The following is a 23987-nucleotide window of genomic DNA, read 5'->3' on the forward strand; positions in this document are numbered from 1 at the left end:
CTTTCTTATAATAATTACATTTGGTTTACATAATAAGTGGTCAGCTGTGGCTCTTCAGCTTTAATTTGCTTTTCGTGATTTAAACACTGTTCATTTCCATAACTTTAAAAATATATGATTTATCATTTTTGTAACACTAGGTACAATGAGGAAAAAAAAATGTTAAGAAAACATAACCTAACCTAAAACTAACTTAAACTTACAATAAACTAAACCAATTCTTGAATCAAGGGGTATTCAGAAATAGCACATTTTTCCCTGAATTTCAAACATTTTTCTTGAATCTTCTGATCCAACATTTTTACTTCTGCTAATTCATGAACCTCACTTGATCTTGTCCAGCCAGGAACATTCAAAACCATTTTGAGTACCTTGTTTTGGACACGCTGGAGCTTCAATTTATGAGTTCTAGCGCAACACTCCCAAACAGGTACTGCATACTCAATAACGGGGTAAATTATTTGTTTGTAAACTGCTAGCTTATTTTTCAAAGAAAGCTTTGATTTTCTGTTAATTAAAGGGTACAAGCACCTGATGAGAATGCTGCACTTGTTCAATATTTTGTCTACATGCTGCCGAAACAAAAGTTTCGAGTCAAGTATGAGACCTAAGTAGACAACTTCCTTTGACCAGGGTATCGAAACATCATTCATTTTTATTAAAACATCATCCTTTGGGACAAATCTGGCCGATTTGGAAAGAGGAAAAATGATGGTTTGAGTTTTTGCTGCATTTATACGAATTTTCCAGTCGCCAAAGTATTCGGAAAGAACGTCAAGACCCTTCTGAAGACGGCCAACTAAATATCTGGTTATTTTACCCTTATAAATAACGGCAGTGTCATCAGCAAAAAGTGACAACGCACCATTACCAGGAAGAGTAGGCAAATCAGATGTAAAAATATTGTACAGAAGTGGGCCAAGAATACTTCCTTGGGGAACCCCAGCATCAATGTTGAATAATCCAGAAGCAATCCCATTCAGAAAAACCCTGAACGATCTCTCCGAAAGATAGTGCTGGATAATTTTGATAAGATACATTGGAAAACCGTACAAATACAGTTTATGTATCAAACCATCATGCCAAACATTGTGAAGAGAGATCGCAGTAGTCGGTGTGATCGGAAGTGATTTTTTTTCGCTGCGTCGCGTTTTCTTTACTTTCGATTGATTAGAGATATTTTTCGTGGAAAATCTTTTAAAATTGGTGTGTTTTAGTCGAATTAGTGATTTTCTTCCAACGATTATAAAAGTTTCGATGTTTAGTGCCATAAAGTCGAAAGAAGAGACTGTGGGGAATTTGTGTGAATTTGCGATCTTTTCGTGTTGGTGCCGCTGCTGCCATCATTATCGTGATCATTGGAAGTTTGGGAAAAAAAACCATTTCGGTGTTGTTGAAATATCGGTGTTAAATGTTATTGAAAACCATGGCGCTGGGTAAGCTGCTTGAAGGATTTCCAGCGATGAACAACCTTTCAGCTGGACACCAGAATCCCGGTGAGAAAGTTCCGTTTAGAAACATGTCATACAACAACATGGCAACCATGGTAACAATGTTTTTTTTCCTTATTTCAATTTATGTCAGTGTTATGTTTTCCATGGCATGCTTGACTTTTGACCCACACAATTTATGGGTAGAATTTAATTTTAAATTGAACTGTTCCTGATTTTTCTTATACATTTGGACAATAAAAATCCATATAAAGAAAAGTGGTAGGTTATGGAAAATAAATTTTTTTTTATGAATATAGTTTAAAAAAATCATGATAAATTTTTCGTTTAGGAAAAAACTAACTTTTCCTGCAAATTTGGTGTTTCATAATTTGTTCAAAATGTTAGTTTATTCATATTTTTTCCAGCTAAAAAGCCAGCAGTGAGGACCCGTAGTTAATTGTTTTGTTAGCTGATATATAATTTTACGTGACGAACTCCATATTTTTTTTAGGAAATGATTAACGGCTTCAACTTATTTATTATATATTCTTCTTTTTTTAAATAACGTTCAAACATATTAATGAATATTGAACATTTATTTCAGCACTGCTCCTAGCCTCATGAATGATTTTTAAAATTTTAAATTTACTAAGTTTTAGTTTGAGTTCAATACTTCTAGCTTATAAATAATTTAGCAAACATACGGCATTTTGAAAAATATTCACTGATTCCTGAACTGCCTTTAATTTGGTAAATTTTGAATCCAGTTTGTTAGCTTAATTTTTTTCAGTTTTTTCGGTATTTACAACATTGTTTGTACATTCATTCACATTAATTTGAATAAGTTTATTTTTTTTTAACTTTGACTTCTGTTTGTAAAATTCATTTAAATTTTTTACTAAACAGTTTGCGGATCCATCTGATGGCTTCTTTTAATGGTTATTCTAAAGATCTCTGTTTGGTCACATGTATAATTTATAATATTGAATTTCAGGCCCAAGATTGGAACCATCTGGATGACTCCAAAAATTATATTTCTTTTGTTGTCTTTCAATTTTGGCATCAATAATATATTTTTAATGTTATTTTCCTGAATTTCGTTAATAATTTAAATGTTTGCGATTTTGTTTTTTATTGTCAATAGTAACGTATTGTGTTCATTTAATCAGTCGTTCTTATTTTCTTAACAATAAATGAATATTATTGCTGCCAAAATCGGTACATAATATTAAAACTAAGCTGTTTCGAAGCATTTATTCTCTAGACTCCACAATTCCATCTGAAAGAGTTGCACTGGCATTTTGGTTTTGTTATTAAAATTTATGTTTCTTAAAAGCAAATCAATTTTAATTTGCATTTATTAGTTTCATTTCATGTTTTACAAAATTTATCACAGTTAAATGAGTTTTTTTTTTTTAATTATTTCCTTGAGTTTTATATTTTATAAATGAATTCTGGCAAAATTATGTTAAAACAAAATGTACAGATGGGAGGATTCGATCGTTTTATAGCGGTGTAATGGTATAGATTGAATGCAATTATTATAAGTATAATTTTGTTAAATAACATTGATTTTTCTTAATTCTTTGCATTTTCCAAAATAAAATGATAGAAGCTTCGAAACAACTTGTTGAGTTTTTATATTATTGGGATATTTGATTGTTTTATTATTTTATATATATACATTGATATCTCTTATAATTAATAACATTGATTATATTTTTTTTTAATATGATTATATTTCAAACGCCTAATCAAACTCGCGAAAATCGGTACAATTTATAACTTCTATTTAAAACAAGGTTTGACAATTGTTTCGAAGTTTTTCTTCTCGGGTTCATACATTTCTCTCCTATTTGGTTTTAGATTTGCTTGTTGCTTTTTATTTGCTTATTATTTAGTTGTTATTTTCATAAGACATAACTGCTTTAATATGCATTAAATTACATTCTTTATTTTAATTACAATTTTGAGAGTGAATGCTTCGAAACAACTTGTTTGCTTATATTTAATCTGATTCCATTTATTGTATATACATTATTTTTATTATATTCATTATATTTATTATATTCATTGTATTTATCATTGCTATTATATTTATTATATTTACTATATTCATTGTATATAATTCAAACGCCTAACAACCCCCCACAAAAAAAATACTAACCCCTCTCAAAAAATAACATCCCAGGGCCTTCATATGTTTTATGGACTGGACGAGGGAGTCGTGGATCGCCTGGCCCAAGTCACATGAGCTTCATTGTCTTTTTAATCATATCATAAGAAATGATTGGAATGTTAATGATAATCTTTTAAGGTCCTTAAGATATAAGTCGGTTACTAACCAAACCGTCTCAGTTGAAACATACTGCGGTCATGGCCAAGTCCTGCCAAGACGGGGGTACTAATACATACATACATACATACAAACCATCATGCCAAACATTGTCAAAAGCCTTCTCAACATCCAACAAAGCCATAGCAGTTGATTTAGACTCAAGCTTGTTCTGCTTGATGATTTTAGTTACTCTCGTAAGCTGATGAGCAGTATTATGTCCCTTACGGAAGCCAAACTGCTCATTCAAAATTATATTATTATCGTTGGTAAAATCCAAAAGCCTTGAATAGATGACCTTCTCAAAGAGTTTGGACAGACTACTCAAAAGACTAATGGGACGATAACTTGTTGGCGATGTTGGATCTTTTGAGGCTTCAAAATTGGTATGACTTTGCCCAGTTTCCAATTGGTGGGAAGTAACCAAGTTGCAAACATTTATTGAAAATATTGGCTAGATGTTGAAAGAACTGATCACTCTGTTTTTTCAACACTAGATTTAAAATGTTATCAAAGCCAGGAGCTTTCATATTTTTCATTTGTTTTACTGCAACTTTGACTTCCTCACCAGAAACATGGGAATCTGCAGGAAATTCAAAGGAAGAGTTATTAATTGTTGAAATACTATTGGCAACTGATGTTTCTTTACGGCTGGTCATGGAAGCGCCAAGACCAGCCGTAAAGAAACTGAGAACTAACAAAATGAAGCCCAAGTGCATTTGCCTTTTCCTCGGATGTAATCAAGGGAGAATCCTCAACAATAAGAGGAGGAATAGGCTTTGGTTTGTTTTTAAGAACTTTAGAAAGTTTCCAAAATGGTTTTGAATAATTCCCAAGCTGGCTTACATGTTTTGAAAATTCTTGATTTCTGATATTATCAAGTCGGTCTTGTATGATTTTGTTCAAATTGTTCACTGAAATCTTTTTGTCATAGTCCCCAGTCCGTTGATATTGTCTCCTATAAACATTCCTTAGTCTTATCAAGTGTTTAGTATCTACGTCAATATCAGTTACCTTAAAATTAACAGGAACCTCCCGAACGTTGGCAGCCTCTGCTTGGTTGATAGCCTGCTGGATCACCTCCAGCGAACGATCAATATCGGCAGAAGTTTCCGGGTGTTGATCATAGTCGATGTTGCTGTCGACCACTTGCTGAAACTGCTGCCAGTCAACGTTGTGGTAATCTTTCCGGGTTGGTTGCCGCTGCGGAGTAACGGATGCTCCAACCTCCACAACCACCGGATAGTGATCAGAACTCAACTCTTCAAACACCTCAGGATGAGCCACGTTCTCAGCCATATTGGTAATGAAGATGTCGATGATTGAGTGATTCCCAGACCGAGCCACCCTCGTTGGACGATCTGGACTCACAACGTTGTAGTATCCGTTTTGCAGATCGTTGTGCAGAATCACTCCGTTCCGATTCCTCCTGCTGTTGCCCCAAACTTCATGCTTCGCGTTGAGGTCACCAGCGATGATGTACTTTGCGCTCCGCCGTGTCAGCTTCTGGATATCGCTCTTAAGTTTTGCTGCTGAACCATCTCTGGAATTCACCTGACGTGGGCAGTATGCAGCAATGAAGAGTACTTTTTTTTTTTTTTTTTTTTTTGAATTAAATATACTTTATTGAATCTTTCTTATAATAATTACATTTGGTTTACATAATAAGTGGTCAGCTGTGGCTCTTCAGCTTTAATTTGCTTTTCGTGATTTAAACACTGTTCATTTTCATAACTTTAAAAGTATATGATTTATCATTTTTGTAACACTAGGTACAATGAGGAAAAAAAATGTTAAGAAAACATAACCTAACCTAAAACTAACTTAACTTACCATAAACTAAACCAATCCTTGAATCAAGGGGTATTCAGATATAGCACATTTTTCCCTGAATTTCAAACATTTTTCTTGAATCTTCTGATCCAACATTTTTACTTCTGCTAATTCATGAACCTCACTTGATCTTGTCCAGCCAGGAACATTCAAAACCATTTTGAGTACCTTGTTTTGGACACGCTGGAGCTTCAATTTATGAGTTCTAGCGCAACACTCCCAAACAGGTACTGCATACTCAATAACGGGGTAAATTATTTGTTTGTAAACTGCTAGCTTATTTTTCAAAGATAGCTTTGATTTTCTGTTAATTAAAGGATACAAACACCTGATGAGAATGCTGCACTTGTTCAATATTTTATCTACATGCTGCCGAAACAATAGTTTCGAGTCAAGTATGAGACCTAAATAGACAACTTCCTTTGACCAGGGTATCGAAACATCATTCATTTTAATCAAAACATCATCCTTTGGGACAAATCTGGCCGATTTGGAAAGTGGAAAAATGATGGTTTGAGTTTTGGCTGCATTTATGCGAATTTTCCAGTCGCCAAAGTATTCGGAAAGAACGTCAAGACCCTTCTGAAGACGGCCAACTAAATATCTGGTTATTTTACCCTTATAAATAACGGCAGTGTCATCAGCAAAAAGTGACAACACACCATTACCAGGAAGAGTAGGCAAATCAGATGTAAAAATATTGTACAGAAGTGGGCCAAGAATACTTCCTTGGGGAACCCCAGCATCAATGTTGAATAATCCAGAAGCAATCCCATTCAGAAAAACCCTGAACGATCTCTCCGAAAGATAGTGCTGGATAATTTTGATAAGATACATTGGAAAACCGTATAAATACAGTTTATGTATCAAACCATCATGCCAAACATTGTCAAAAGCCTTCTCAACATCCAACAAAGCCATAGCAGTTGATTTAGACTCAAGCTTGTTCTGCTTGATGATTTTAGTTACTCTCGTAAGCTGATGAGCAGTATTATGTCCCTTTCGGAAGCCAAACTGCTCATTCAAAATTATATTATTATCGTTGGTAAAATCCAAAAGCCTTGAATAGATGACCTTCTCAAAGAGTTTGGACAGACTACTCAAAAGACTAATGGGACGATAACTTGTTGGCGATGTTGGATCTTTTGAGGCTTCAAAATTGGTATGACTTTGCCCAGTTTCCAATTGGTGGGGAAGTAACCAAGTTGCAAACATTTATTGAAAATATTGGCTAGATGTTGAAAGAACTGATCACTCTGTTTTTTCAACACTAGATTAAAATGTTATCAAAGCCAGGAGCTTTCATATTTTTCATTTGTTTAACTGCAACTTTGACTTCCTCACCAGAAACATGGGAATCTGCAGGAAATTCAAAGGTAGAGTCATTGATTGTTGAAATACTATTGGCAACTGATGTTTCTTTACGGCTGGTCATGGAAGCGCCAAGATTATGTGAACTAACAAAATGAAGCCCAAGTGCATTTGCCTTTTCCTCGGATGTAATCAAAGGAGAATCCTCAACAATAAGAGGAGGAATAGGCTTTGGTTTGTTTTTAAGAACTTTTGAAAGTTTCCAAAATGGTTTTGAATAATTCCCAAGCTGGCTTACATGTTTTGAAAATTCTTGATTTCTGATATTGTCAAGTCGGTCTTGTATGATTTTGTTCAAATTGTTCACTGAAATCTTTTGTCATAGTCCCCAGTCCGTTGATATTGTCTCCTATAAACATTCCTAAGTCTAATCAAGTGTTTAGTATCTACGTCAATATCAGTTACCTTAAAATTAACAGGAACCTCCCGAACGTTGGCAGCCTCTGCTTGGTTGATAGCCTGCTGGATCACCTCCAGCGAACGATCAATATCGGCAGAAGTTTCCGGGTGTTGATCATAGTCGATGTTGCTGTCGACCACTTGCTGAAACTGCTGCCAGTCAACGTTGTGGTAATCTTTCCGGGTTGGTTGCCGCTGCGGAGTAACGGAAGCTCCAACCTCCACAACCACCGGATAGTGATCAGAACTCAACTCTTCAAACACCTCAGGATGAGCCACGTTCTCAGCCATATTGGTAATGAAGAAGTCGATGATTGAGTGATTCCCAGACCGAGCCACCCTCGTTGGACGATCCGGACTCACAACGTTGTAGTATCCGTTTTGCAGATCGTTGTGCAGAATCACTCCGTTCCGATTCCTCCTGCTGTTGCCCCAAACTTCATGCTTCGCGTTGAGGTCACCAGCGATGATGTACTTTGCGCTCCGCCGTGTCAGCTTCTGGATATCGCTCTTCAGTTTTGCTGCTGAACCATCTCTGGAATTCACCTGACGTGGGCAGTATGCAGCAATGAAGAGTACTGGGCCAACCGAAGTGGGAATTTCCACCCCAACGGCCTCGATGATGTCCAGCTTGAAGTGTGGCAGCCGGCGTGGCTTGAGATCACGATGAACAGCGACAAGCACACCTCCTCCTCCAGAGGTGGTCCTATCGAGCTGCGTCGCGATCTTGTAGTTTTGCAGATAAACTTTTTCACCGGGCTTCAGATGAGTTTCCGTGATGGCAGCTACGTCGATCTCCTTCTCGCGAAGAAAATCCACCAGCTCTAAGTTCTTCCTCCTAATGGAGCAAGCGTTCCAATTCAGCAGCTTGAGGGACCTACGATCCATACTGGATGACGAACGAGGTCAGCACTTCAATCTGCTGGGTCTTGGTTTTGCATCCACGCAGTGCAGCGGACATCTGTTTGAAAATATTGAGGAGTTCGGTTGAGGTGTAAAGATCATTACCATTTTCCTCAACTGCTGGTTCTTGGGTTGGTCTTGGCTCCTGGCTGAAGCCCGGTGGTGGCGGTCTCGGCTCCTGGCTGGAACCCGGCCGTGGATGATTCATCTCAGCTCTCTTCCTGGGATCCAACGGCAACGGTGCCAAGTTCGGGACCTGGCGTCGCGGTTGAAGAGGTGGAAAATTTTGCTCCACCAGGGCTGGAGGAGTTCTACGACGCTGAGGCTGATTCTTCGTCGATGCTTGCTGCCGAATTTTCACGAACTCAGCTCTCTTGGGGCACTTTCGGTCGGTTGACGAGTGCTCACCGTTGCAGTTGAGGCACTTCACCAGCGAATCTTGGATGCACTGGGATGTGATGTGCGCATCGGTACCACATTTGGCGCAACGACGCTTCAGGTGGCAGTTCTTACCTCCGTGCCCGAAACCCAGGCAGTTGAAGCATTGTGTGACGTCACGATGCACTGGTCGGTATCGCCCACGACACGATAATGTTGAAAACCGCTCGGATTGCCTTCAGCTCAGGAAGCGTCGTCGATCCCTTAGCCAAATGCAGCAGGTAGAGCTGGTCACGGTACTTGATGTCTTTGTTGCGTCGGCTCATTTTGTGCACGGCCAACACATCCAGTTTCAAAACTTTTAGCTCGGCAGCTAATTCCTCCACTGGCATGTCGTACAGACCTCTGACGACGATTTTGTACGGCTTATCCATGGCGACATCATGGGTAAAGTACTCCGCCTCGTTTTCGGTCAAGTATTCCTTGACCAGTTGATAGTGCTGCCTGGATTGCACCAGCACCTTAAGGGCTAAGAGAACCAGCTGGGAGTTTTTTCAGTAAAATTGAAATATCTCGAAAACGATACATTTTCTCAACAAACCGACCCGACATTTTGTAGCCAACATTCTTACGCACCTACTGGTTAACTATGAGCTTGATTGGTTAAGTCTAGCCTGAGTGGTTATCTTTTTAGTAAAAGGTACTAAAACACGTTGAAAAATGCCTTATTTTCCTCCCAACTTTTTTTAAGAAACGAAAGCCTTTTTGGAAAATCTAAGCTCGACAGTTTGTAGTCGAGACAATTACCTGCAATTTGATATATATAAAGACATACTTTAGTTGTAAAATAATTGAGTGGTTATCTTTTTCCCAAAAAATATCTGAAACATAAACAAATTCCCGCAGATTTCTACTCTCTCATTTTGTCTCGAGCTCGCGTGCTGACAGTTCGTTTGCAGTGGTGCCAGAATATTTTCTTTATATTTTTCAAAGACTTTTAAATCATTATATTTTTTTTATGAATTTAGAAATTTCAGGTAGGTTTTTTTCTGAAGCTACAGTTAGTTGGTGGTTGATATACGGTCTGTTGAGAAGTTCTAAGACATCTACCAACTCTATGGAGTTCAGAGATGAAGGTCAACCTGATCAATGGTTGCTTATATCAATAACTGTGAAGTTGGAACATCTTCAGGTAGCTTCAGTGAGTTACACTGGGTAGATCTATGGTCTGTTGAGAAGTTCTAGGACATCTACCAACTCTACGGAGTTCAGAGATGAAGGTCAACCTGATCAATGGTTGGTTATATCAATAACTGTGAAGTTGGAACATCTCCAGGTAGCTTCAGTGAGTTACACTGGGTAGATCTATGATCTGTTGAGAAGTTCTAGGACATCTACCAACTCTATGGAGTTCAGAGATGAAGGTCAACCTGATCAATGGTTGCTTATATCAATAACTGTGAAGTTGGAACATCTTCAGGTAGCTTCAGTGAGTTACACTGGGTAGATCTATGATCTGTTGAGAAGTTCTAGGACATCTACCAACTCTACGGAGTTCAGAGATGAAGGTCAACCTGATCAATGGTTGCTTATATCAATAACTGTGAAGTTGGAACATCTCCAGGTAGCTTCAGTGAGTTGCACTGGGTAGATCTATGATCTGTTGAGAAGTTCTAGGACATCTATCAACTCTTTGGAGTTCAAAGATGAAGGTCAACCTGATCATATCAATAACTGTGAAGTTGGAACATCTTCAGGTAGCTTCAGTGAGTTACACTGGGTAGATCTATGGTCTGTTGAGAAGTTCTAGGACATCTACCAACTCTACGGAGTTCAGAGATGAAGGTCAACCTGATCAATGGTTGGTTATATCAATAACTGTGAAGTTGGAACATCTCCAGGTAGCTTCAGTGAGTTACACTGGGTAGATCTATGATCTGTTGAGAAGTTCTAGGACATCTACCAACTCTATGGAGTTCAGAGATGAAGGTCAACCTGATCAATGGTTGCTTATATCAATAACTGTGAAGTTGGAACATCTTCAGGTAGCTTCAGTGAGTTACACTGAGTAGATCTATGATCTGTTGAGAAGTTCTAGGACATCTACCAACTCTACGGAGTTCAGAGATGAAGGTCAACCTGATCAATGGTTGCTTATATCAATAACTGTGAAGTTGGAACATCTCCAGGTAGCTTCAGTGAGTTGCACTGGGTAGATCTATGATCTGTTGAGAAGTTCTAGGACATCTATCAACTCTTTGGAGTTCAAAGATGAAGGTCAACCTGATCATATCAATAACTGTGAAGTTGGAACATCTTCAGGTAGCTTCAGTGAGTTACACTGGGTAGATCTATGGTCTGTTGAGAAGTTCTAGGACATCTACCAACTCTACGGAGTTCAGAGATGAAGGTCAACCTGATCAATGGTTGGTTATATCAATAACTGTGAAGTTGGAACATCTTCAGGTAGCTTCAGTGAGTTACACTGAGTAGATCTATGATCTGCTGAGAAGTTCTAGGACATCTACCAACTCTACGGAGTTCAGAGATGAAGGTCAACCTGATCAATGGTTGCTTATATCAATAACTGTGAAGTTGGAAAATCTCCAGGTAGCTTCAGTGAGTTACACTGGGTAGATCTATGATCTGTTGAGAAGTTCTAGGACATCTACCAACTCTACGGAGTTCAGAGATGAAGGTCAACCTGATCAATGGTTGGTTATATCAATAACTGTGAAGTTGGAACATCTCCAGGTAGCTTCAGTGAGTTACACTGGGTAGATCTATGATCTGTTGAGAAGTTCTAGGACATCTACCAACTCTATGGAGTTCAGAGATGAAGGTCAACCTGATCAATGGTTGCTTATATCAATAACTGTGAAGTTGGAACATCTTCAGGTAGCTTCAGTGAGTTACACTGAGTAGATCTATGATCTGTTGAAAAGTTCTAGGACATCTACCAACTCTACGGAGTTCAGAGATGAAGGTCAACCTGATCAATGGTTGCTTATATCAATAACTGTGAAGTTGGAACATCTCCAGGTAGCTTCAGTGAGTTACACTGGGTAGATCTATGATCTGTTGAGAAGTTCTAGGACATCTACCAACTCTATGGAGTTCAGAGATGAAGGTCAACCTGATCAATGGTTGCTTATATCAATAACTGTGAAGTTGGAACATCTCCAGGTAGCTTCAGTGAGTTACACTGAGTAGATCTATGATCTGTTGAGAAGTTCTAGGACATCTACCAACTCTTTGGAGTTCAAAGATGAAGGTCAACCTGATCAATGGCTGCTTATATCAATAACTGTGAAGTTGGAACATCTCCAGGTAGCTTCAGTGAGTTACACTGGGTAGATCTATGATCTGTTGAGAAGTTCTAGGACATCTACCAACTCTATGGAGTTCAGAGATGAAGGTCAACCTGATCAATGGTTGCTTATATCAATAACTGTGAAGTTGGAACATCTTCAGGTAGCTTCAGTGAGTTACACTGAGTAGATCTATGATCTGTTGAGAAGTTCTAGGACATCTACCAACTCTACGGAGTTCAGAGATGAAGGTCAACCTGATCAATGGTTGCTTATATCAATAACTGTGAAGTTGGAACATCTCCAGGTAGCTTCAGTGAGTTGCACTGGGTAGATCTATGATCTGTTGAGAAGTTCTAGGACATCTATCAACTCTTTGGAGTTCAAAGATGAAGGTCAACCTGATCATATCAATAACTGTGAAGTTGGAACATCTTCAGGTAGCTTCAGTGAGTTACACTGGGTAGATCTATGGTCTGTTGAGAAGTTCTAGGACATCTACCAACTCTACGGAGTTCAGAGATGAAGGTCAACCTGATCAATGGTTGGTTATATCAATAACTGTGAAGTTGGAACATCTTCAGGTAGCTTCAGTGAGTTACACTGAGTAGATCTATGATCTGCTGAGAAGTTCTAGGACATCTACCAACTCTACGGAGTTCAGAGATGAAGGTCAACCTGATCAATGGTTGCTTATATCAATAACTGTGAAGTTGGAAAATCTCCAGGTAGCTTCAGTGAGTTACACTGGGTAGATCTATGATCTGTTGAGAAGTTCTAGGACATCTACCAACTCTACGGAGTTCAGAGATGAAGGTCAACCTGATCAATGGTTGGTTATATCAATAACTGTGAAGTTGGAACATCTCCAGGTAGCTTCAGTGAGTTACACTGGGTAGATCTATGATCTGTTGAGAAGTTCTAGGACATCTACCAACTCTATGGAGTTCAGAGATGAAGGTCAACCTGATCAATGGTTGCTTATATCAATAACTGTGAAGTTGGAACATCTTCAGGTAGCTTCAGTGAGTTACACTGGGTAGATCTATGATCTGTTGAGAAGTTCTAGGACATCTACCAACTCTATGGAGTTCAGAGATGAAGGTCAACCTGATCAATGGTTGCTTATATCAATAACTGTGAAGTTGGAACATCTTCAGGTAGCTTCAGTGAGTTACACTGAGTAGATCTATGATCTGTTGAAAAGTTCTAGGACATCTACCAACTCTACGGAGTTCAGAGATGAAGGTCAACCTGATCAATGGTTGCTTATATCAATAACTGTGAAGTTGGAACATCTCCAGGTAGCTTCAGTGAGTTACACTGGGTAGATCTATGATCTGTTGAGAAGTTCTAGGACATCTACCAACTCTTTGGAGTTCAAAGATGAAGGTCAACCTGATCAATGGCTGCTTATATCAATAACTGTGAAGTTGGAACATCTTCAGGTAGCTTCAGTGAGTTACACTGGGTAGATCTATGGTCTGTTGAGAAGTTCTAGGACATCTACCAACTCTACGGAGTTCAGAGATGAAGGTCAACCTGATCAATGGTTGGTTATATCAATAACTGTGAAGTTGGAACATCTTCAGGTAGCTTCAGTGAGTTACACTGAGTAGATCTATGATCTGTTGAGAAGTTCTAGGACATCTACCAATTCTACGTAGTTCAGAGATGAAGGTCAACCTGATCAATGGTTGCTTATATCAATAACTGTGAAGTTGGAACATCTCCAGGTAGCTTCAGTGAGTTACACTGGGTAGATCTATGATCTGTTGAGAAGTTCTAGGACATCTACCAACTCTATGGAGTTCAGAGATGAAGGTCAACCTGATCAATGGTTGCTTATATCAATAACTGTGAAGTTGGAACATCTCCAGGTAGCTTCAGTGAGTTACACTGAGTAGATCTATGATCTGTTGAGAAGTTCTAGGACATCTACCAACTCTTTGGAGTTCAAAGATGAAGGTCAACCTGATCAATGGCTGCTTATATCAATAACTGTGAAGTTGGAACATCTTCAGGTAGCTTCAGTGAGTTACACTGGGTAGATCTATTATCTGTTGAGAAGTTCTAGGACATCTACCAACTCTACAGAGTTCAGAGATGAAGGTCAACCTGATCAAAGGCTGCTTATATCAATAACTATAAAGGTAGATTATTTCCAGGTAGCTTCAGTGAGTTACACTGGGTAGATCTATGGTCTGTTGAGAAGTTGTAGGACATCTACCAACTCAATGGAGTTCTGAGATGTCATTCTATACAAAATCGACCTACATTATAAAATTTTGATTTTCATATTTTTGTGTTTTGTAAATATAAGAAAATTTATATCTAGAGAAAAAATTCTGATCAATTGTCTTCAGCAATGTTGTAGGTCATCATGAAGAAATTCAGATAAATTGTATAGCACCTTTAGAAAATCAGCATTTTTGAATAAACTTTTTTTCACTTCTACAGATGCCTCTTTTGTTCATTTATATTAATAAAAAAAGAAAAATATTTAGAAATGCAGTTTTTAGAAAACAAAGTTGTGAAAAATAAGCCGTTGCAAATATTTTACAAAGTTTATGTCACCCCTCCTTCAAAATTGGTCCGAAAAATCAGGAAGCAATAAATATTTTTTTCAAAAAACTTCAAAATTTTAAAGGAAATAGAAGTCTAACCAACTGAAAACAATTAGAAATGCATTTTTCTGCATTTAAAATCATAATTAGCATGTCTGGGATCGTTCAAAAATATTTTTAATTTTTGTGAAAATCCAATGTACAGCACCTCAAAAAGTTTTTTTCAGCGAAAAAAAAATCTCTTCAATACTTTCATATTTTGAAAACTAATGATTGCAAAACAACTGGGCGGGCAGGTGTAAAATGCATTTTATAACACTTTTTTATACAACTGTTGAGACGATGGCTTGTAATTTATTTTGTTTTTTGCCCGCCACCCCATCGACCCCGACCAGAGTCGAGGAACATAAACTTTAAAAAATAATTACAAAGGCCTAATTGTTTTATGATAGTTAAGTTATGTATTTTTTTAAGAGTTTTGCAATTATTTCTAATCTCTCTTTATCATAACTTACAACTTTGCTCAAGACACAGTATCAATAAAACAATTCCTTCTAGAGATTGGCAGCAAATGACCAAGAAGGTTAAAATTACCTCAAATAAACTAACAAACAACGACATCCTTTCCAAGATACGGATTTTTGAATATATACAAACAATTTTTGAACGGGCAGATGTCAATTTGCATGTTCTTGCAAAAAATAAATAACGATACAATTTTTTTTTAATTTTATTGTTATTATCTGGAATCATTTTTGGTGGGAAAAAGATAGTTTATCTTCAAACTATGCAGAATGATAATTGTGGATTTTTTTATATGTTTGGATGGTTAAAGATTCAAAATGACTTCCGTCTAAATTATTGCAAAAGTTCTGATAGAAACAGGCTTGATCACTTTCCATAAGCTATTTATTACCAGATATTGATTAAAAATGCATTTACGGAAAAAAATAAATAATATTTTTAAATTACATGCCAGAATTTCAACATTTCAGTGAAATAGGAAAATGCATTATACACCCGAACAGTGGATTTGCAATCATTAGTCTTCCAAAAATGTATGATTTGACGAAACAACATAATTGTTTAAATAAATGCTTTGTGGTTTTGTACATTGAAAATTTAACAAAATTCCAAAGATTTTTAAATGAATCCAAGCATGCCAACAATGATTCTAAACGCAGGAGAATGTATTTTAAATTGATTTCATTTGATTGCACTTGAAATTCCATTACAAATTTGAACTTTTTAAGAAATAATGCTAGAAAAAAAAATCTAGAAATTGAAATCAATGAGAAATTGTTGAAATTTAAGAATATTTAAAATTTGAGATATTTATGAAATTCGAATTATTTAGTAAAATTGGATAAGTTAGAATTAGGCCGAAGCAAATATTTTTTGAAATTTATGTCTTTCGACTCTGACCAAAGTCGAGGGGGGAGTGGGGCAAACTATTTTCATTTGCATGAAAAAAGTGTTTTAAAATGCATTAAACACCTGTCCAGTTATTTTGCAATCATAAGTTCCCAAAATATCTAAGCATTGACGAAAATTTTACTTTTGCGAGAAAAAAAAGTTTTTGCGGTGCTGAACATTGTAATTTCATAAAAGTTCAACATATTTTCAAACGAGCTCAAATAAGCTAAATATAATAATCAATGCAGAAAGGGCATTTTAGATTGTTTTGTGTTAATTAGAGCACTATTTTCATAAAAAATTTCAGTTCTATGAAACAAATTTTTTTTGCTTATATGAGCAGTTCTCTACGGAATCGGTCTTTTTTCTTTAATTTTAATTTTTGTATTTTTTAATCCGGCTGAAACTTTTTTGGTGCCTTCGGTATGCCCAAAGAAGCCATTTTGCATCATTAGTTTGTCCATATAATTTTCCATACAAATTTGGCAGCTGTCCATACAAAAATGATATGTAAAAATTCAAAAATCTGTATCTTTTGAAGGAATTTTTTGATCGATTTGGTGTCTTCGGCAAAGCTGTAGGTATGGATATGGAATACACTGAAAAAAATGTTACACGGTAAAAAAATTTGGTGATTTTTAATTAATTTTTTTGTCACTAAAACTTGATTTGCAAAAAAACACTATTTTTTATTTTTTTATTTTTTGATATGTTTTAGAGGACATAAAATGCCAACTTTTCAGAAATTTCCAGAATGGGCAAAAAATCTTTGACCGAGTTATGATTTTTTGAATCAATACAGATTTTTTCAAAAAATCGAAATATTGGTCGCAAAAAATTTTTAACTTCATTTTTCGATGTAAAATCGAATTTGCAATCAAAAAGTACTTCAGTGAATTTTTAGGTTACTTTTTTGAAAATAGTCGCAGTTTTTAATGTTTTAAAAATAGTGCCCCTGTTTGCCCACTATTGAAAAAATATTTTAAATCGAGACTAACATTTCAAATGGGCGTAATATTGAATGTTTGGCCTGTTTAAAATGTTATTCTTGATTTTAATTTTTTTTTTAATATTTTTTTCGAAAAGATCGAAAAATTTCACGAATGTTTCATGTTTTAACATTGTAAATCGGACCTATAGTTGCTGAGATATCGACATTAGAAAATGGTGGGTTGTTTGGGTGAGACTTAGAAAACATCAATTTTCCTGTTTTTTAACCTTTGCATGGCAATATTTCAGCAACTAAGGGTCGTATCAACAAAGTCCGAAAAAGCAAAATATAGCGAATTTTCTCAGCTTTTCAAAAATATTTTTTTCAAAGGTGGGCAAACATGGGCACTAATTTAAAAAAATAAGAAAACTGCGACTATTTTCAAAAAAATACCTAAAAATGGTTATAACTTGAAAACGGTACACTTTATCAAAAATTCACTAAAGTACTTTTTGATTGCAAATTTGATTTTACATCGAAAAATGAAGTTGAAAAAATTTTGCGACCAGTATTTCGATTGTTTGAAAAAATCTCTATTGATTCAAAAAATCATAACTCTGTCAAAGATTTTTTGCCCATTCTGGAAATTTCTGAAAAGTTGGCATTTTATGTCCTCTAAAACATATATAAAAAAAAAGTGTTTTTTGCAAATCAAGTTTTAATGACAAAAAATAAATTAAAAATCACCAAATTTTTTTACGATGTAACATTTTTTTTCAATGTAGTCCATATCCATACCTACAACTTTGCCGAAGACACCAAATCGATCAAAAAATTCCTTCAAAAGATACAGATTTTTGAATTTTCACATATCATTTTTGTATGGACAGCTGCCAAATTTGTATGGAAAATTATATGGACAAACTAATGATGCAAAATGGCTTCTTTGGGCATAGCGAAGGCACCAAAAAAGTTTCAGCCGGATTAAAAAATACAAAAAAAAAATCGAATGACCGAAATCTCAGAGAATTGCTCATAAATTGAAAAAATTGGATGAATCAAGAAATTTAAATAATTTAATGAAATTTAAGAAATTAGAAATTTCCAAGAATTGACGAAATTTGAGAAAATTAAATATATCATAAAATACAAATAATTAATAAAACTCACATGAAATTTCAAAACTAACCCAAAAATTAAATAAAATTTGAGCAATAAAAAAGGTAATTCAAGCGTAAATTATAAAGAGGTACTATTTTTGTTTTTTAAGCTCGAAAAATTCTAATAATAAAAAAAAATTAAATGATACATTTCAAAACAAATTTAGATATCCAAGAAATTCAGGAAATTTCAACATAAAGGAATTAAATAAAATGAATAAAAAAATAGAATAGAATAGAATATAATCAACAAAAATTTTGCCTTGAGACAAACCTAGATTTTCTCAAGTCCACAAAAGTCCTTCAGTGTTTTGAAAAAAAAAAAAAATGCTTTGACGTTTAGCGTTGATTAAAAAAAATGATGATTTTCGAATCAACAAAATGTGTAAGGAATCATTTTTTTGATTCGAAAATCATCAGATCTAGGATTTTTTTTTTATCAAAATTTATTTTCCCTAAAAGAGCACTCAGCTGGAAAAATCTAAACGTAGAAATATGTACCCTCCCTGCAAAGGCATATGAATTGATCTCAATTGAAAGGTTCTCCAAGTCTCTGAATTGCAAATGTTACATCCTTGAACAAAACTGCTAAATTCTAATAAAAACACTAATTGAATTGAATTGAAAATGTTTTTCTGCGTGTTTGATAAGTTGTTCGAAGTATATCTTTTATCTCTAATCCAGCCCACAATAATAAATAATTGAAAAATATTTTTATACCTCAATGAGTAACGATATAAAACAATCAAATTCTTCAGACTATTTGGGAAACATGTTGCAATCATTTTAATAAATATTTTCCAACCAAAAATTGTGGAGGCCATCATGATAAAAATCTAGTTCTTGAACAAAGTTTGATTTTTTCAGTATTTACGTATTTTTGTAACAATGTATAGTACTTGAATAGCGCGATAAAAAAATGAGTTCTAGAACAATGTTTTGTAATAAGTTATAGTACTTGAATACAAAACTCTTCAATTTTTTTTTCAGTAATACGTATCTAATACTTGATGAAACATTTTGCAACTAAACATTGTGGGGATCGTCACGATAAAAATCTAATTCTAGATCAGTATTTTATTTTTGTTGTATCTTATGTATTTTTGTAGTATTTGATTGTTTAAAAAAATATGTTTCCAACACTTCGATGCCTCTGTGTTCTCTTATGCTTACAAGATTGGAAAACCTGCAAGCTTAGTACAAGAGAGCAGAGAGGTATCGACATATTGAAACATTTTGCAATCAAAAACTTTGGCGGTCATTGCTATAAAAAACAAGTTCTCGAACAATGTACGATTTTCACTGTATTTACGTATTTTTGTAAAATTTTGCCGGGACCGTGCTGTAGGGGCAAGTGTGGTTGCCTCTCACTCAGTCAGCCTGGGTTCGATCCCAGACGGTCCCGGTGGCATTTTTCGAGACGAGATTTGTCTGATCACGCCTTCCATCGATTGGGGAAGTGAATGTTGGCCCCCAGTCTAACCTGGAGGTTAGGTCGTTAGCTCAATCCAGGTGTAGGAATCGTCTCCCTGGGTCCTGTCTCGGTGGAGTCGCTGGTAGGCAGGTGGACTCACAATCCAAAGGTCGTCAGTTGGAATTCCGGGGTGGATGAAGGTAAGGCGTAAAAAGAGGTTTGCAATTGCCTCAACAATCAAGCCTTCGGACACCTAGTTTCGAGTAGGAATCTCGCAATCGAGAACGCCAAGGCAATGCTGTAGAGCGAACAATTTATTTATTTTTGTAAAACTTTGTAGTAGGTACTTGAATACAAAAGTTTTCTGATTATTTTAGGAATATATTTCTAACACTTGATGAAACATTTTTCATCCAAAAACGTTGCTATTGAAATGAGGTTCTCGAACAATGTATGTTTTTACTGTATTTACTTATTTTTGTACAATTTGGTAGTACTTGAATACAAAACTCTTCAGATTATTTGAGAAATATGTTTCAAACACATCCTTGGATTATTTATGAAATATGTCGCACACACCGCACATCCTAGTAAAGTCAGCTCATTATTGTATTACTTTTCATTTTGAATTCGATCTGAAATCAGTTTGCGTCCATAACCAGGGGGCTCTGGAATAATGAGCTTTTGGTGTGGGGAATTGTGGTGGGCCATCATAAAAAAATATGTGAAGAAACATGCTCGAATCAAAACTGTGAAAATCATCGTGATAAAAATTGAGTTCTAAAAACAATCTATTGTAGTAAGTTATAGTACTTGAAAACAGAACTCTCCAGTTTTTACAGAAATATGTATCTAATACTCGATGAAACATTTTGCAACTAGAAACTGTGGGGGTCGTTACGATGAAAGGCGAATTCTAGTACAATTATGGAATTTTACTGTATTTTACGTATTTTTGTAATATTTTGTAGTACTTTAAAACAAAACTCTTCAAATTGTTTTTGAAATATGTTTCCAACACTCGATGAAACATTTTGCAACCCAAAACTGTGGAGTTCATGTCGATTCAATTCGAGTTCTAGATAAATTTTTGATGTTTTACTGATTTTGACGTATTTTTGTTATACTTTTTTGTGCTTGATTACAACACTCTTAAGATTATTTTAGGAATATGTATCTAACACTTGAGGAAACATTTTGCAACTAGAAATTGTGAAGGAAGTCACGATAGCAGTTGAATTCTAGAACAATGTTTGAATTTTACTGTATTTTACGTGTTTTTGAAATATTTTGTAGTATTTGAATATAAAACTCTTCAGATTGCTTTTGGCATATGTTTCCAACACTTGATGAAACAATATTCAAACAAAAACTTCCGGGGTCATTGCTATAAAAATCAGATTCTCGAACAATGTACGTTTTTTACTGTATTTACGTATTTTTGTAAAATTGTGTAGTACTTGAGTACAAAACTCTTCAGATTATTTAAGAAAAATGTATCTAATACTTGATGGAACATTTTGCAACTAGAAACTCTGGGGGGTAGTCACGATAACAGTTGAATTCTAGATCAATGTTAGAATTTTGCTGTATTTTACGAATTTTTGTAATATTTTGTAGTATTTGAATACAAAACTCTTCATATTGCGTTTGAAATATGTTTCCAACGCTTGATGAAACATTATGCAACCAAAAACTTCCGGGTCATTGCTATAAAAATCAAGTTCTCGAACAATGTACGATTTTTTGAACTATTTACATATTTTTGTAATAATTTATAATACTGGAATACAAAAATCTTCACAATGTTCTTGAAATAATAATTGAAGATTTTTACATCAGAAGTAATATGGAATCAACGGCATAATTATTGGTATCACGTTCATGCGGCACAAAAGTATGCCTATCGCCTTGCTGGCAGCACGGTGCACACGGCGATAGAGAATAGAGAGAGAAAGCAACGCGCGGGGAGAGCGAAATGTAGCAAGCGCAAAACGACAAAATTCGGAGCTCGGTCTTTCTCTTAGCCCTTAAATCCGTCCTGACACAGACGAATGTTGCCTTGGACTTTCCCAGACTTGATGAGTTCAACCAGCCCCGCTCGAAAGTCGATCGTTGCTGCTGATTGCCGCACATAAAAAGGAGGCAGTTTCTCCTTTCGCTGTTTCACTTCATTCTCCTTTGCTTCCGCTACCTGGTCCTCGTCAGGCAGTCCAGCGAACTTGTTGTTCTTCAAAAGCTGCTCCTCGTGCGACGAAGAGTTCTCCTCCTCCTCATCCATCGGTACAGTACCGTCGCTCTTTTTCGTCTTTTTGCTGTTCGATGTCACTTCCAAAAGCACCTTCCTCTTGAAATCCCCGGTTTTGGCCATCAGTTGAGGCCTCAACCTTCCTTTTGGAAATTCCCACTTTTTTGCCTGCTTGAGCCGCAGGTAGGGCGATATTGCCGGCGTTTTGCGCCGGGACGCGACGAGTCATGTTGAATCAGACAACCTTCTCCAACGAATGCTCGGATAACAATTTTGATTTTTCAGGTACTTTTTTCTCGACCCTCTCCGATTTCAATGAAACTTTGTAGACATGTTATCCTACGCTTATATAAGCCATTTATGTGTATATGGAGCCAGTTACACTCGATAATGATTTTTGAGAAGGGCGTGAGTGTTTTAAATATTTTTGTATTTCGTAATTTAAATATTGCTGTATCTCGAAGCCGCTGCATCGTATTCAAAAGTGGTCAAAGACAAACTTGTAGGAAATTTGACGGGCTTTCCGAAAAAAATACACTGAAAGGAAAAAAAACACTCCACTTTTATGAGATTTTTTGATTTTTAAGTTTAAAAGTCAAATTTGAAGGTGAGCCCACGATTTTTTTTCGTTCAAATTTTTTGTGAAAATAGCCTAAGATGTTAAAAATACACTCACGAAAAATGCAGGATGGAGCAACTCACCTAAAAAATACAAAAATCATTTACTGAAACTGTTTTTTTCAAAAGTGCTCTAAACATCAAAATTTTCAAAAACCGAACACGAGAGTCGATTCTCCAGACAATTTTACATAAAAGTCTCCATATTGACCATTATCCCAAGTCCAATCCTTGTAAAGTTACAGCGGTTTTAAAAATAAAAATGTTGAAAAAATAGGGTTTTTGACGGTTTTTGGCAATTTCTATATGACAGACTTGATTTTTCAGTCTCGAAAATATTTTTACCGGAAAGCTCGTCCAATTTCCCATAAGTTTGTCTTTGACCACATTTCAATTGGATGAATGGGCAACATTAAATTAATGAAGAACTAAAACTTTGATGTGATAATACCTACTTGTTGTAAAAAGAGTTTTTTTTAATTCGGTATTACATTGACCACTTTACTATTCACATTAACCGTCAACTATCATGATAGACTTATCTATAATTCCTTTTAAAATCAATCATATGCAGAACCATTTACAATCTCGTCGGAGATCCAGAAATCTCAGCTGCTGACCGAGTCGTGGTACCACGGCAACATCAGCCGCGCCCAGAGCGAGCACCTGCTCAAAAACGACGGCGACTTTCTGGTGCGCGAGTCGGCCGGCACGCCCGGCCAGTACGTGCTCACCGGCATGCAGAACAACTCGCCCAAGCACCTGCTGCTGATCGACCCCGAGGGAATAGTGAGTTGCTTGAAGCGGTTTGATTTGTTGGGATTTATTGATCGAGTTCTTATTTTGTCTGTTTAAGGTACGAACCAAAGACCGAATCTTCGAGAGCATCAGCCACCTGATCAACTACCACTGGACGAACTCGCTGCCGATCATCTCGGCGGAGAGTGCGCTGCTGCTGCGACATCCGATCCTCCGGACGACGGATCTGCTGACAAAGGCCAAACAGCAGAAGGCCCAGCAGCAGCTGCAGCAGTCGCAGTCCCAGTCCCAGTCGCAGTCACATTTGGGGCTCAACTGAGGGTGCGAGTGCCAGTGCTGTTCGCACGGCAGCCAATCACCCGAGCGAAGTTTGCCCCAGCAGCAGCATCAGAATCTGCACGCGTGCTGTAGCAGTAGTGGCAGTAGTGGCCATGGAGGTGGTGGCACCGGGTACCGGCACGGGAAAAAGTAATGCCACGTGTATTATGTAAAAAAAGGTAAACACAAAACAAAGAACTGTAAAATGGAAACTCTATAGATCCTATATTTTTTCTTTCTTTTTACTCGTATATATATATATTATATTATACTAAACTATTCGATCAAAACAAATGAACGAAGAAAAGTGCTAAACAAGTCGAGCGTGACATAGAACAAACAGACAAAAAAAGGAAACTGAGCTGTTCACTAGATTTTCGATTTTATCTTTCCTTTTTTCAAATTTAGATGAATTTTTGTGTATGATCTTCATGTGACAAATGTTGAAATGTTGGCGCTCCTCTAGCTTTGGTAAAATTACTCTAATTCTATATTTTTTGTTAAATATAAAATTTTAAATTACTGTTTCTTTAATAACGTTTTTTTAACTAATGAATTTTGGGCTTTTTTTGTTATGCTAAACCTGATCCCCA

The 23987-nt window shown here is 36.1% G+C and overlaps 1 protein-coding gene across 1 annotated transcript in view; it reads left to right on the top strand.

The window, feature by feature from the left end:
- LOC6038117 (SHC-transforming protein 1) overlaps positions 1-23637 on the top strand; it is a 48576-nt gene extending 24939 nt beyond the window's left edge. The window contains exons 7-8 of the mRNA XM_038255545.1: positions 22892-23106; positions 23174-23637. Coding sequence (XP_038111473.1) covers positions 22892-23106; positions 23174-23395 — 437 coding nt within the window. The 3' untranslated portion in view covers positions 23396-23637. The remainder of the gene's footprint in view (positions 1-22891; positions 23107-23173) is intronic.
- Positions 23638-23987: the final 350 nt, after the last annotated feature.

Source organism: Culex quinquefasciatus, chromosome 2 (assembly GCF_015732765.1).
Source record: "Culex quinquefasciatus strain JHB chromosome 2, VPISU_Cqui_1.0_pri_paternal, whole genome shotgun sequence".
Classification (NCBI taxonomy): domain Eukaryota; kingdom Metazoa; phylum Arthropoda; class Insecta; order Diptera; family Culicidae; genus Culex; species Culex quinquefasciatus.